Below are 14,760 nucleotides of genomic sequence, written 5' to 3' on the forward strand. Positions count from 1 at the left end.
ATATATGTATTACCTATGGACACAGACAATAGGGTGGTGAAGGCGTGGGGCAAGATGGGAACCAGGTGGATGGAGGCAATGAGGGAGAAAAAGGGAGCCATGTATAACCTTTTCAACAATAAAGATTAAAATAAAATAAAAATGACAACAGCCGTCCAATATGAATAAATCAAAATAATAACTTTTTTTCCGTCAAATCAGCAAAAAAATATAAAAATATATTTTGGGTGTGCCACAGCATTTTAGTAATTAGTTGATGTGTGCTATGAGATAAAAACATATATTCCCAAAAAAACTTTATACAAATGTTCACAGCAACATTACCAATAATAGCCAAAAAGAATAAACAACCCAAATATCCCTCAACTGATGAATGGACAACTAAAATGGAGTATAAGTATACAATGAAATATTATTTGGCCATAAAAAGAAATGAAGTATTGATACATGGAACAATATGAATGAACTTTGAAAACTCATGCTAGGTTACAGAAGCCAGTCTCAAGTGTCCAAACTAGGCAAATCTGTAGAGATAAATGGCAGATTTAGTGTTTGCCAGGGGAAGGTGTATCTTACTAGTACCCTCAGGATTAAACATATTATAAAACAGAATGCATTTAATTTATAAAATTATAGTTTAAGAATAACTATTCATCATTATCACTATCAACAAGTCTAAACCTGATTTCTGATAATCTTTTCACTTTCTGCTTTCCAACTCTAATCCTTCCTTTTGTTTGCATGCCAGTATTTTAATTCTATCAAGAATCAACAATGGAATAGGATAGAGAGACCAGAAATAAACCCATGCTTATATGGTCAGTTAATTTACAAAGGAGTCAAAAATGTACAATGAGGAAAGGACATTCTCTTCAATAAATGGTGTTGGGAAACCTGCACAGCCATATGCAAAAGAATGAAACTGGACACCTGTCTTATACCATATATAAAATCAACTCAAAATGGATTAAAGACTTAAATTTAAGACCTGAAACTGTAAAACTCCTAGAAGAAAACATAGTAAGTTCCTTGACACCAGTCTTAGCAATGTTGGGTTTTTTTTAAATTTAACACCAAAAGCATAAGCAACAAAAGCAAAAGTAAGTGGGACTATATCAAACTAAACAGCTTCCTGCAGCAAAGGAAAGTATCAACAAAATCAAAAGGCAACCTATGAAATGGGAAAATATATTTGCAAATCACATATCTGAAAAGGGGTTAATATCCAAAATATATAAAGAACTCATACAACTCTATAGCAAAAATTAAAATACCTTTAAAATATGGGCAGAGGCACATTCTAAAGATGACATACAAAAAGCCAATAGGTACATGAAAAGATGCTCTACATCACTAATCATAAGGGAAAAGTAAATCAAAATCACAATGAAATATAGATTACAGCATAGGGAATACAGTCAATAATATCGAGATAAATATGTATGGGGCCAGGAGGGTATTTGAAGTAGCAGGGGGACCACTCTGTAAAGTACAGATTTTCTAACCACTTTGCTGTATATCTGAAACTAATACAGAGTAATATTGAATGTAAACTGTAATTAAAAATAAAAGATAAGAAATAACAAGTTTTTCATATGTCTCTTGGCCTTCTGTATGTCCTCTTTTGCAAAGTGTCTATTTAGGTCCTTTGGGTATTTTCTGATAGGATTGTTTATCTTCCTTTAGTTAAGTTGTATGAGTTCCCTATAAATCTTGGAGATTAAATCTTTATCAGGTATAATGTTGGCAAATATGTTCTCCCATGCAGTGGGCTCTCTTATTGTTTTCTTGATGGTTTCTTTTGCTGTGCAGAAGCTGTTTATTTTTATGTAAGAGATGCAAATCAAAACAACAATGAGATACCATCTCACACCTGTCAGAATGGCTATCATCAACAAATCAACAAACGACGAGTGCTGGTGAAGATGTGGGGAAAAAGGAACCCTTATGCACTGCTGGTGGGAATGCAGACTGGTACAACCACTGTGGAGAACAGTATGGAGTTTCCTCAAAAAATTAAAAATGGAACTCCCATTTGACCCAGTAATCCCACTTCTAGGAATATGTCCCAAGAAATCAGAAACACCAATCAGAAAGGATATATGCACCCCTATGTTCATAGCAGCACAATTTACAATAGCTAAGATTTGGAAACAGCCTAAGTGCCCATCAGCAGATGAGTGAATTAAAAAACAATGGTACATCTACACAATGTAATACTACACTGCTATAAAAAAGAAGGAACTCTTACCATTTGCAACAGCATGGATGGACCTGGAGAGTATTATGCTAAGCGAAATAAGCCAGTAGAAGAGAGATAAATATCACATGATCTCACTCATTTGTCGAATATAATGAACAGCAGAAACTGATGAACAAAAATAGATCCAGAGACATAGAAGCATCGAACAGGCCATCCAACCTCAGAGGGAAGGCAGGGGAGGAGGCAGGTAACAGAGCAACCAAAGGACTTGTATGCATGCATATGGGCATGGCCCATGGACACAGACAGTTGTGGGGTGAGGGCATGTGCTGGGGGGTGGGAACAGCCAGGGAGAAGTCAATGTTGGGGAAAGGAGACATATGAAATACTTTCAACAATAAAGAATTTAAATTTAAGGGGAAAAAAAGAAAATACGAGTGTTGGGGGTGGATGTGGAGAAAGAGGAACCCTCATGCATTGTTGCTGGGGATGTAAATTAATGTAGCCACTATGGAAAACAGTATGGAAGTTGCTGAAAAAATAAAAATGCCATATGATCCAGCAATCCACTTCCGTGGAAATGAAATGTGAGTTGCAGCATTAGTCACAATAGCTAAGGTATGGAAATAAGAAGGATATCCTGCCGCTTGCGACAATATGGATGGACCTTGAGATCTGATGCTGAGTGAAATAAGTCAGACACAGTAAGACAGATACTGTATGATATCACTTATATGTGGAATTTAAAAAAAAAAAACTCGTAGAAATGGAGAGTAGGAAAGTCATTGCCAGGGCCTGGGGGGAGGGGGAAGTGGAGAGAGGTTGGTGAAAGGGTACAAAGTTTCAGCTATAAGATAAATAAAGTCTGGGGGGCGACTGTCTAACACTGCGACTATAGTTGATAACTCTGTGTTGTATAACTGAAACTTGATTAGAGAGTAGAACTTAAATGTTCTCACACACAAAAACCAAACCCATATACATATGTATATGTAAGGTGCTGAATGTGTTAATTAACTAAATGAGAGGAATCTTTTCACAATGCATATGTATATCAAACCATCACAATGTACACTAAATATCTTAAAATTTTTATTTGTCAATTATACCTCAGTAAAGCTGAAAAATAAAAAGAATCAACATAGTAACAGATTTCCCCCTCAAAGTTATGTCAGTACAACTGCAATAATATTCCCCCCCCCCCTGCAAAAAAAGTCCTTCAAAACTAATTAGAAAATATAATTTGTCTTACCTGCAAATGCAGTTTATCTCCTTTCAACTTACTCTCCAGCTTTAGCAATCTCTTTGCCTGATCTGGTACCTCCAGCTTCATTTTTATCATGCACTTAGTTTCCCGAACAACTTCCAGAATTTTGGGATCAAAATTAACCATCAACTTCCCTGATTCTGGATGTCGCACAAAAAGTGTGGCTTGTAAAGCTACAAATAAACAATTTTTTACTTTAGATATTTTGGATTTATTTCTGCTTCCAGCCCTATTTCACATGCCTATCTTCCCAACTGGACTATTGACTTCTTTTTTAAAAATCCTATATAATAAAAGCCTAATATCCTAAGTGTCCAACCGTTCATTCGACCGTTCGACCAGTCACTATGACACACACTGACCACCAGGGAGCCGATGCTCCGACAGGTAGGTTAGCTTGCTGCTGGGGTCTGGCCAATTGGGACTAGGCGAGATGGGCTAGACACACCCTGGAACCCTCCCGCGGCCCCTCCCTGGCCCTGATCGTGCACCAGTGGTGTCCCTCAGCCTGGCCTGTGCCCTCTTGCAATCCAGGACCCCTTGGGGAATGTTGGAGAGCTGGTTTCAGCCCAATCCCCACAGGCCAAGCTGAGGGACCCCATCAGTGCACAAATCCATGCACCAGGCCTCGTGTGTGTGTGTGTGTGTGTGTGTGTGTGTGTGTGTGTGTTATTGATTTCAAAGAGGAAGGGAGAGAGAGAGAGAAACATCAGTGATGAGAGAGAATCATTGATCAGCTGCCTCCTGCAGGTCCTCCACTGGGGATCGAGCCTGCAACCCTGGCATGTACCCTGACCAGGAATCAAAACCCAACCTCCTAGTTCATAAGATGACACTAAGTCATGGTGGCCAGGCTGGACTGCTGACTTCTTAAGGGCAGAACAATAGTGTTGAATATCCCAGTTTCCTAGTTCTTGACACACAGTCAGTGCTCAAGACATCCTATATAATAAAAGGCTAATATGCAAATAGACCAAACGGCAGAACAATCGGAACTGAACAATCAGTTGCTATGACATGCACTGACCACCAGGGGGGGTGTGGAACATGGCAGGCATTGGCTGTAGTGTGATGGTGGAGCAGGTGAGCGGGGGCGCCAGACCAAGGTGGGGTACCGGTTGCTGTCATAGCGGTGAGCCTCTGGTGGTTACTGAAAATTCTTTGCTTCTGCATGCCACGGTCCTGCCCGGCACTCACACCTGCTGCCAGCTGCCATACCCAGCGCCAGTTCCGATCACTTAGCACCATCAGTGGGTGCAAGTGGCGACTGCTGGCCCTGATCGCCCCTGAGGGCTTCTCCACATCCCTCTGCTCCTGAAGGGTGATGGGGGCAGCAGCCGTCGTCCCCTATTGCTCCACGCCGTCAGTGGGTGCGAGCAGGGCCGGCGCCATCAGCGCGTGGTAGTGGCAGCAGCGGGAGTGGGGCTGCTAACAGACAGGGGACTGGAGGCCGGGGTAGGAGGGGCCAGGTGGGGTCATGGAGGATTAGCCAAGACCTGCCCCTGTGCCTACTGCAGCCTAGTGGCCCACAGTTCCTTTCAAGGTGCACGAATTTGTGAACTGGGCCCCTAGTAGATAAATAAATGCAGAGTGTTTATAAGACCATAAAATCAGATTGAGAGAGAAAACTGGGCCAAGAATGGCTAGTCCTTGTGCTATGAGCTGCAGAACTTTTCAGGGTGGGCCTATGCAAGCTGTATTACCATGTTAGTTTATTTTCACAGATAGTGATTGAACCCCTAGGAGAGAACTGGAAGATGTACACAACTATGAAAATGTGACACACCTCACAGATTTCCCAAACCTTTTTCCATGCCTAACCCCATACTGGCTTTTTTTTAAAATTTATTTTATTGATTTTTTTACAGAGAGGAAGGAAGAAGGAGAGGGGAAGGGATAGAGAGTTAGAAACATCAATGAGAGAGAAACATCGGCCAGCTGCCTCCTGCACACTCCCTACTAGGGATGTGTCCACAACCAAGGTACATGCCCTTGACTGGAATCAAACCTGGGACCCTTCAGTCCGCAGGCCGATGCTCTATCCACTGAGCCAAACTGGTCAGGGCAAACTGGCTTCTTTAAGGAGGTTTATCTGAATGAAATCTCCATCATGAATTTCTGACAACTAGGATCAATATCAGTAAGAAATATTTATTAAACACTGTTGCACTGTGAACTCCTAGAATAAATACAGAGGGAGATTTTTTTTACACTACATCTGAGCTACTACATGAACATCATTAATATAAATAGGTATTTTCAGATATGCTTTTTATTATGAATCCCTACATTCATTCTGAGGAGCCTTAGATTATTTGTTATTATAGCATTAGAGGCCTGGTGCACAAATTCATGCACGAGTGGGGCGTCCCTCAGCCTTGCCTGTGGGATCAGGCTGAAACTGGCTCTCCGACATCCCCAAAGGGGTCCCAGATTGCAAGAGGGTGCAGGCCAGGACGAGGGACCCCACCGGTGCATGATTGGGGCCAGAGAGGGACATGGGAGGTTGGCCAGCTAGGGAGGAACCAGAGGAGGGCTCCAGGGCATGTCCAGCCTGTTTCTCTCAGTTCCAATCAGCCGGACCCCAGCAGCAAGCTAACCTACTAGTTGGAGCATCTGCCCCCTGGTGGTCAGTGCACGTCATAGGGAGTGGTTGAGCGGCCTTAGCATATCATTAGTATATTACGCTTTGATTGGTTGAACAGCTGACTGGACGACTGGACACTTAGCACATTAGGCTTTTATTATATAGGATGATAACAAAAAATCATCACACACCTGTAGATATGTATGTATGAGCTTGAATTACATCTTATATTAACAAACACTACTAACTTGAGGATGTCCACTGTATCTTCCAAGCTTCATATTACTGCACAGAATGTGGCTGCATCAAATATCTACTTAAATAGAAGAGTCTGTATATCCCTTTGAAGTGAGTGGAGTTTTACTCATCCTTGTAAAATTAGTTTTAATGATCCTAATTTCATGGAGATTTCAACTAAAAATTTTACCCAATTTATTTGAATCTTTTTAAAATTGAGCTAGAAATCATTTATCTTCCCAAGTTAAAGTCTAAATTTACCCTTGGACATTCATTTAATAAAATCTGTCTTCCTTAGGGCTGTACTGAGCTTCCGTGAGAGGGCAGAATGGGCAGCAAGACCACTAACAATGACAGCCTGGAAGCCCTCCCCAGGGCTGAGTGAACATTCGTTCCAGGTGAATCAGCATTAGAGAAACATTACAGGGGTTGATACTAGCTCTCCAATTATTGTCCCGATTGCCTGTGTAGTTAAATATCGTCACACCACTGTATCAACAAGAAGCCTTTCAGAGCGATTCCTGCCCAGTAGCCTGTGTGCACATGAAAGGCAGATTTGAATCCCGGCCCTGCCACCTCGCAGCTGTGTGATCTTGAGCAAGTCAGTTAACTGGTTTCTCAGTGCCTGGGTTTCCTCGTCTGTCAGATGAGGGTAATAATAGTTCCTCACAGGGTTGCCATGAGGATTAAAGGCAGTTAGCTGTATATGTAAAGTACAAAGCCTGGCACATGGTCAGCACTATATAGATGTTAGCTATGACTGCTATTTAAAGGATACAAAGATGAAACAGACAGAGATAGTATTCTTGGAATGTGTAGGGGAGATAAGACAGGTCTGTAAAGCAGTAGGGTCCTGAGAAAGAATCGCAGATAGTGCATGGACGGCTCGAGAGGAGGACGCCATTACTTTCTGCTGGGAAGAATGAGGAAGGGCTTGATGGAACAGATGACTATTGAACTTGATTTAGAACTGTGCAGATGAGAGGAAAAACCAGCAGGACAAAACAAAAAGTAGGGACGTGCATGGTATTGCAGAAGCTAAATAGTACCTGCCCCGTGTTTCAGTTGTTAAAAATTCTCTTTTGCCCTTGTCCATAGTGTGAAGTGTAAGCTTTCTCAATGCTCCTTTGAGAGTGTTGCTCCATTAGCAGGCTTTCACTGGGATGCATTCGGCCCGCCATTCGCATATGGCCTGACAGAAGTGCCTATTAAAGGTTTGGTTAAGGTGCCAGCTGGGGAAGACACCCTGCGGGGTTGGGGCCCTGTCCTCCAGGATGCCGGTGTGCACTGAATCAACCGCCTGCATATATGCTGTGTCCCCAACTGCTCAAGTAAATGGATCTGGAACCAAGAGGCAGAAGTAGGAGTGGCCCACTCACTCTCACTCCTGGTGACCCACCCCCTGAGGTTGTGCTTTCTGTGCCTGCAATTATGTGCTCTGCTGAAGTGGAGATCCCGGGCTGGGAGGGAGAAAGCTTCCTACCAGGGGACATGGTCAGGGTTCCACCAGGTCATAGATAAGAGATTAAGGTTAAGGTGGGACAAAGCATGGCCAACAGCTGAGCCCACACAATAACAACAACACCCAGATGATACCAGCATAGGTAGGTGATATAGCTGAGAACCCCCATCCTCTGCCTCACACTTAACTCTGCCCAGTGCCTGAGGATACTTGGACCCTCGGAGGTACTTGGTCCAGCCCTAATACTCTTCTTTTTTTTTTTTTAAATATATTTTTATTGATTTCAGAGAGGGAGGGAGAGGGAGAGAGAGATAGAAACATCAATGATGAGAGAGAATCATTGATCGGCTGTCTCCTGCACGCGCCCTACTAGGGATCAAGCCTGCGACCCGGGCATGTGCCCTAAACTGGGAATCAAACCGTGACCTCCTAGGTTCATAGGTTGATGCTCAACCACTGAGCCACACTGGCCATGCAGGCCTAATACTCTTCATTACTGGAGCTCAAAATTGAAGTTAAATTCAGTTATAGGAAAAGAAAGGAAGGAAGGGAGGGAACAAGAGAGGAGTGAGGAAGAGAAGGGTGAGAAGGAAGGAGGGAGAGAGGGAGGGAAGCTGCAATTCTCCCGATTGGGACTGAGATTTGATCTATGGCATGATAAAACTAAATATTAAAACTTCCCTAAATCTATGGAAAAAATACCTATAAAGAGTCTTGATATTTACTTTTTTTCAGGAGGAAATCATAATCTAAGCAAATCAACTTTAACGTCATGACAATTTTTGCTCATAAAGATCAGAGTATTAATAGCTATAAAGATATAAATAATTGTATAACCCCCAAATCTCAATGTAACCATCATAAGACTACAGGGAAGGGATGTAAAGCTTCCCCAGAAACATGAACTCATTCAAAGTCCCCTCACCCCCCTCGGGAGCGGCACCGCGTAGCCGCGCACCCACCGTACTGTATCTGCGAGATCTCTCTGGTCCAGGCCGTGTGGTAGACCACCTCAAACTCCACCAGCACATAGGAAATCTTGTTATACTGACGAATGACAGCTTTACCTTCCGAACTTGTCAAAATGTCTGAGTTTTTCTGTTTTTTAAGGGAAAGAGAAAGCTTTATTTAAAAGACTGTTGCTTGTTTCATGCAAATCATAAAGCTGTTTGTATTTAAAACGGCATCAAATCATTATGCTACCCGTTTAGAGTTTACCTCAGAGTAAAACAGAGATGAGGGAGGCTGTACAAGCTAGCCATGGAAGTAGGGAAACATTAGGTAGAAGGGGAAACTGGAGAAGGAAGGAAAGGATTGAAAAAGAAAGGTCTAGCCCTGCAGCCAGCCCCAGGCACTGAGAGATAGAAACATGAACCATGAGAGAGAATCACTGATCGGCTGCCTCCCTCCCACTTTCCTAGAGAGATGCGATGGACAGACCTTCCTTGAAGTGTGGGTATCAGGACAAAGTCCTAAGTTCCAGCACAAAAACAGTTAACCCTATATCCAAGAACACAACCAAATTTCTTTATGCAAATTACTGCAGGTTTTATGTTTTGATCCACATATGTCAAAAACAGTCAATCAGCAATGGAATTCCATCCTGGCCCCTGTGTAAGCCCAGCGCTTCAATGTTTTTTAATATTGAGAACAGTTAAATAAGTGATAGTAGCCAAACACAAACAACAAAAGCTTAATATTTAATAATGTTTAAATCATAATGTTACTCGCAAGACTGTATTTTGGTGGCATTTTGTTCTGAATTTAGGCACTAGACACAAAACTAAGCCAACCACCTCCACTATGTAGCTATCTCTTTTAAAAACGAAGCAAGGAAAAGAGAGAGAGAGAGAGAGAGAGAGAGAGAGAGAGAGAGAGAGAGAGAGAGAGAAGACAAACTGGCAATTTCAGAATTCCAACAGGGCCTAAGAGTATCCTGGTGTTTTTCAGAAATCGAATACTCTTAAGGACACAGAGAATGAATGTCCTTTATGATTCCCTGCTCTAGGTCTCAGTTTCTCATACAGGAAGAGACTGAGCCTAGCCTCCCCTTTGCTAATACACAGAAGTAAGCCTCAGCACTTGGCCTATACTTTATTGTTTTCAAAACAATTTTCAAAGCCTGAAAAAGTGTCCTGTATTATTAAAAGTCACAAAAGTTTAAGATTCACCCTCTTAGAGATAACTGTAATGAAACAGGCTTACCTAACACACGTGAAATAATTGGCTTAGTGTCTCTCCAGCATATTTATAAACTAAATTTTCTTCACCAGTAAAATAATGAGCTCTAACTACTTTCTTGGACATAAATACTATAAGATCAAATATATTTCTTGTACTCAAAACCCTAGTCCACATACTGTAAATGTCAGCATTGGCTTACAAAGAAATAGTTGATGGGCTCGCTTATCCGGCGGTAGAGCTGCCTCACCCAAAGTATTTTTCCTGCTATTGGGGGCATGTTGCGAGCCAGAGGGGGGTCATCTTTTTGAAAATGATAAAGCTGTAATGAAAGAGCTGGTATTAATGTTTGAAATTCAATACGATGAAAAAGGCAAAAAGATATATAAAGCTATTGATGTTTTGCCATTATTCCCATGTTGTATACCAAGGAGGTAGTCAATAAATATAGAAACACCCTTCAGAGATAATAGCCCAGATTCAGGAACTATGATGTTTAAAATATATGACACTTAATGATCTCTAACCCGTCTTTCCCATTACATGCATACTTTTTCTGCCTTTTATCTCAATTTTTAAAGAAGTATTTGAAAGAGGGAGCACATTGCTACATTATACCTGTCATAATAGTCTCCAGGGCCCATACTTCTATGAGCTTAATGGGCTTTCTGATGCACGCATGAATGCTGTCACACAAAGGCAGTTCTTAAGAGCACAGGATGTAAGCCTGGCCTCCCAGTGACATACACGGTCAGCCCTTCCCGCACTGAGAAGGGACGTCAGAGGCATTTCACAGTGACAGGACTGCTCCTGAGTTGCTTAGCACAATATAACCACGGCAAATTCTTTCGGAATGCTTTTGCTTTTGTACTAAAGTACCTATCTTTGTTCTAAACATGATACTTGCCTTCTTAATAGCTTCGAGTTCACCCACGTAACATTGAAGGATACGCTCAATTGTGTGATTTATTTCTAACTGAAGACAGGGAATGTTCAGCTTCTGGAATCTAAGAGTAATTGAAGGTGAAGAATTAAAAAGTAAATGAGAAAGATACTTAAGAATTGCTGCAGTCCTAAAATTCCATTCCTTTACTCATTTGACAAACATTCACATCAGGCCTCATACATTTGCTAGGATAAGGTGGAAACAAGACAAGTATGGTTCCAGACGTCTTGCAGTCTGTTATCTTATGGAAAAGGGAGCTATCAGTCAAGAGTTACATAAATAATTATTTAAATTACCAGGGTGCCAGGAATGCATATTAGCAGGGAACCCAGCCAAGTCTGGGAAGTCAAGAAAAACTTCCCTGAGGGAGTGACATTAAACTGAGACTGAAAAGATGTGTGGGGAGTGGTTCGTAAAGATGGAGGGGGGCACACTGACTATCCCTCTGCCAATATTAATGTCACATGACCCAAATAGCCGAATAATAATATTATAATAATGATTTTGTCAGCCAAATATCACTTTCACTTAGAGACCCTGTGATGCACAGGAAGTGCTAGAACCAGGGCGTTCTGATAATAAAGTGAATTAACACCAGTATACTATAGATTGGTTGGGGGAGGGCAAAGACGGAAGGAAAGAGACAGAGAGAAATCACTAAGAAAGTATTACCTGCCATCTGTCACACGTTAAAATCACTTTATCTGTTTGACTCTGATGATAGTCTCATAAGGTAATGTCTCACTGATATTATCCAGAGTTAGAGAGACATGGAAGCTGGGCCCAGGCCCAGAACCAAGGGCTCTCAGGAGAGGGTTCCCAAAGGGTCCCTAACCTGGCCATGAGCCCTTTCTGAGCTGCAAGCAAAGAGCCCCTAGTCCAGCTCGTCCCTCTCGCCCAGGATTTCCTGCCCTTTTGGAGGTCACTGTTGTCAGGAACAGAGGGACAGGCACGGCAGGGGCCCTCGGGAGGGAAAATGGGAGTTTGGAGATCTGCTATTCTTAATTTCACTTTTTTCTAAAAGTCAAAACAAAGTCTTTTCAGTATGCAGAATTAAACATTATTGTTCCCTTTCCAATAACACCTATGAAATCAACCTCAAATATATTATATAGCTGGGGGGAAACCTGTAAAATATTTCATTTTCTTATTGAAAGACTGTCTGCTACAAAAAAATGCAACGAAAAATATATTTCAAATTTTTACCATCCTAGTCAATGGTAACTGAAAGAGCAATGTTTATGAGTTCAAAAGTTTACCTAGAAGAAGAGGGAGAAGATGGTGGCCAAATAGGCGGACCTTTCTTGCACCTCATCCCAGGGTCAGACTGGAACTAAAACTAAATTGGGGAACATTCGCCCCTAATTACCAAATAAGGTCCAGCTGAGAAGGAGACCTATACCAAGGAAATATAGAAAACACCTGGAGACTGATAGGAAGGGCGACGTCGCAAGAGGGGCTGACCCAGCTTCCTCGGGCGGCAGGCCGAGAGTGCAGAGGGATCCCGTGGCTACAGGAGGGCTTTTCCCTGAGAAGATCGAGGCCTGGAACACAGGCTGGACTCTGCAGCCCAGAGTCACAGAGCTGAGAACGGTGACCCACCTAACACCCCGCTGTGAAAGGCAGCAGAGCTCCTGGCCACCAGGGAGACCAGAGCCCGTCAGAGAGAAACCTCACTCGGTTTGTTTTGTTTTTTAAAGATGTGGAAACAGTCCAAATGTCCAAAAGTAGCTGAGTGGATAAAAAAGCTGTGGTACATTGCACAGTGGAATACTATGCAGCTGTAAAAAGGAAGGACCTCTTAACCTTTGAAACAACATGAAAGGACCTAGAGAGTATTATGATAAGTGAAATAAGCCAGTCAGAGAAAGACAAATACCACATGATCTCACTTATATGTGAAATCTAATGAACAAAAGAAACTGCCTTAAAGACAAAGAAAGAATCTTACATGGAAGCATGTAACAGACTGACGATTTTCAGAGGGAAGGGGGGTGTGAGTGGAAAGAGATTAACCAAAGAACTTATATGCATAACCCATGGACACAGACAATAGTGCAGTTAAGGCCCGGGGAGGGAGGGGGGTGGGAGGGGGGAGGAGGGAATCCTTAGGGGGGGGGGGGGAAGGGTCATCTGTAATACTTTCAACAATAAAGATAAATTTCAAATCTTTTTTAAAAGTTTACCTAGAAGAGATTTCCAAGAACATCTTATTTGAAATTGTATTTTCAGATATAAAGTTATGCCAACTAGAAATTATGCTGCTTAATGGATTATAAATACCTTTGAAGCAGCTGAAGAGCCTGCTGAGAAGATACGATTTTTCCAAAAGTACTGTTCATAAATGCCTGTATTTGTACCTAAAATAAAATATTGATATTTAATGATCTTGGCACTAAGAGATTAGTTTTGTTTAACAACATTTAATGATTTTCCTACAGAATCAACATAGCCTTCAACACACCTACTATCTAAGCATCTAAAACTACACTGCCCAGCAGGATGGCTACTAGCACTCACTACGTAGAAGTGAGATACGCCGTAAGTATAAAATATGCAATAGGTTTCAAAGACTTAGTACAAAAAAAAGAATGCATAATATCTCAATGTTTCTTATATTGATGATATGTCCAAATGTTAATATTTTTAGTATGTTGGGTTGAATAAAATATATTATTTTTTGAAATATATTTTTATTGATTTCCAAGAGGAAGGGAGAGGGAGAGAGACATAGAAACATCAATGATGAGAGAGAATCATCAATTGGCTGCCTCCTGCACACCCCCACTGGGGATTGAGCCCACAACCCAGCATGTGCTCTGACCAAGAATCAAATCATGACCTCCTGGTTCATAAGCTGACACTAAACCACTGAGTCATACCGGCCAGGCAAAATATCTTATTAAAATAATTTTATCTCCTTATTTTAACTAGTATTCTTTTGGCTACTAGAAAAATTATAATTACATATGTGGTTGTTTTGGGAAATTACTGACCTAGATAATTTTTGAAAGGAGTGAGTGTCCCTTACCAAGCATATTTCTTTGGGATATTTAGAATTTCTAAGCATATTGGTAGAGCAATGTGATGACACTATAGACACCCAGGATCAATAGGTGTCACTTTCCAACATCACTGCTCCCAGAAACCTCTTTGCCATGCCAAGGAGAAACAAGAAGAAAATATTCTTCTGAAACTCACACCATCCCAAACAGTGAATTCCAAACTCCTGGTACCAATGGAACTGAAGCACTCTTTCTAAATTACTTCACTTACAGATTATATTGTTACTAGAGGCCCGATGCATGAAAATCGGGCAAAAGTAGGCCTTCCTTCCCCCGGCTGCCGGCACCAGCTTCCCTCTGGCACTGGGGACCCGGGCTTCCCTCGCAGCCCTGGCTTCGTCTGGAAGGTCATCCGGAAGGACATCTGGTCTAATTAGCATGTTACACTTTTATTATTATAGATGGTCTACTAACCTAAAACACAGTGTTACTCAAACATTGGGGAAGGAAGGTAAGCTAAAACACTGACACCTTTTTAAAATATTAAAAAGTTAATATGGCCTCTAAATATACTGGGAGCTAAAATTTATATCTAAGACCACATAGTAAAGCCTTTACAACATATAATCTTTATTAAAGAATCATAAAAATAATTTAAGCAATAAGTTGTTTTTAAAAAATCCAAATTCCCATTGCCATAAAGATGTAACTCGCAAAGCCCGACTAGCCAAACACTAAAAGTAGTAACTAAAATATATCATAACATCAGAGTCTCACTTTCAAAAACTGAAAGGAAGTCTATGCCAAAAAGAAAAATTGCTGTTAGAATTTTAGGATCTATCTTTTTATATTGCCCAGATTACATGTAATAT

The 14,760-nt window shown here is 41.4% G+C and overlaps 1 protein-coding gene across 1 annotated transcript in view; it reads right to left on the reverse strand.

Moving 5' to 3' along the window:
- The window catches only part of DNAH8 (dynein axonemal heavy chain 8), a gene marked incomplete at its 3' end in the record, with an annotated part of 261,455 nt that overhangs the window by 211,079 nt on the left and 35,616 nt on the right, over positions 1 to 14,760 (reverse strand). Inside the window, exons 10-14 of the mRNA XM_079779684.1 lie at positions 13,167 to 13,243; positions 10,845 to 10,944; positions 10,140 to 10,259; positions 8,719 to 8,854; positions 3,456 to 3,643 (exon numbers count right to left, since the gene is read on the reverse strand). Of these exons, the coding sequence (XP_079635810.1) occupies positions 3,456 to 3,643; positions 8,719 to 8,854; positions 10,140 to 10,259; positions 10,845 to 10,944; positions 13,167 to 13,243 (621 nt within the window). The remainder of the gene's footprint in view (positions 1 to 3,455; positions 3,644 to 8,718; positions 8,855 to 10,139; positions 10,260 to 10,844; positions 10,945 to 13,166; positions 13,244 to 14,760) is intronic.

The sequence above is a fragment of the Cnephaeus nilssonii genome (genome assembly GCF_951640355.1).
Source record: "Cnephaeus nilssonii genome assembly, chromosome: 9".
In the NCBI taxonomy this organism is placed as follows: Eukaryota; Metazoa; Chordata; class Mammalia; order Chiroptera; family Vespertilionidae; genus Cnephaeus; species Cnephaeus nilssonii.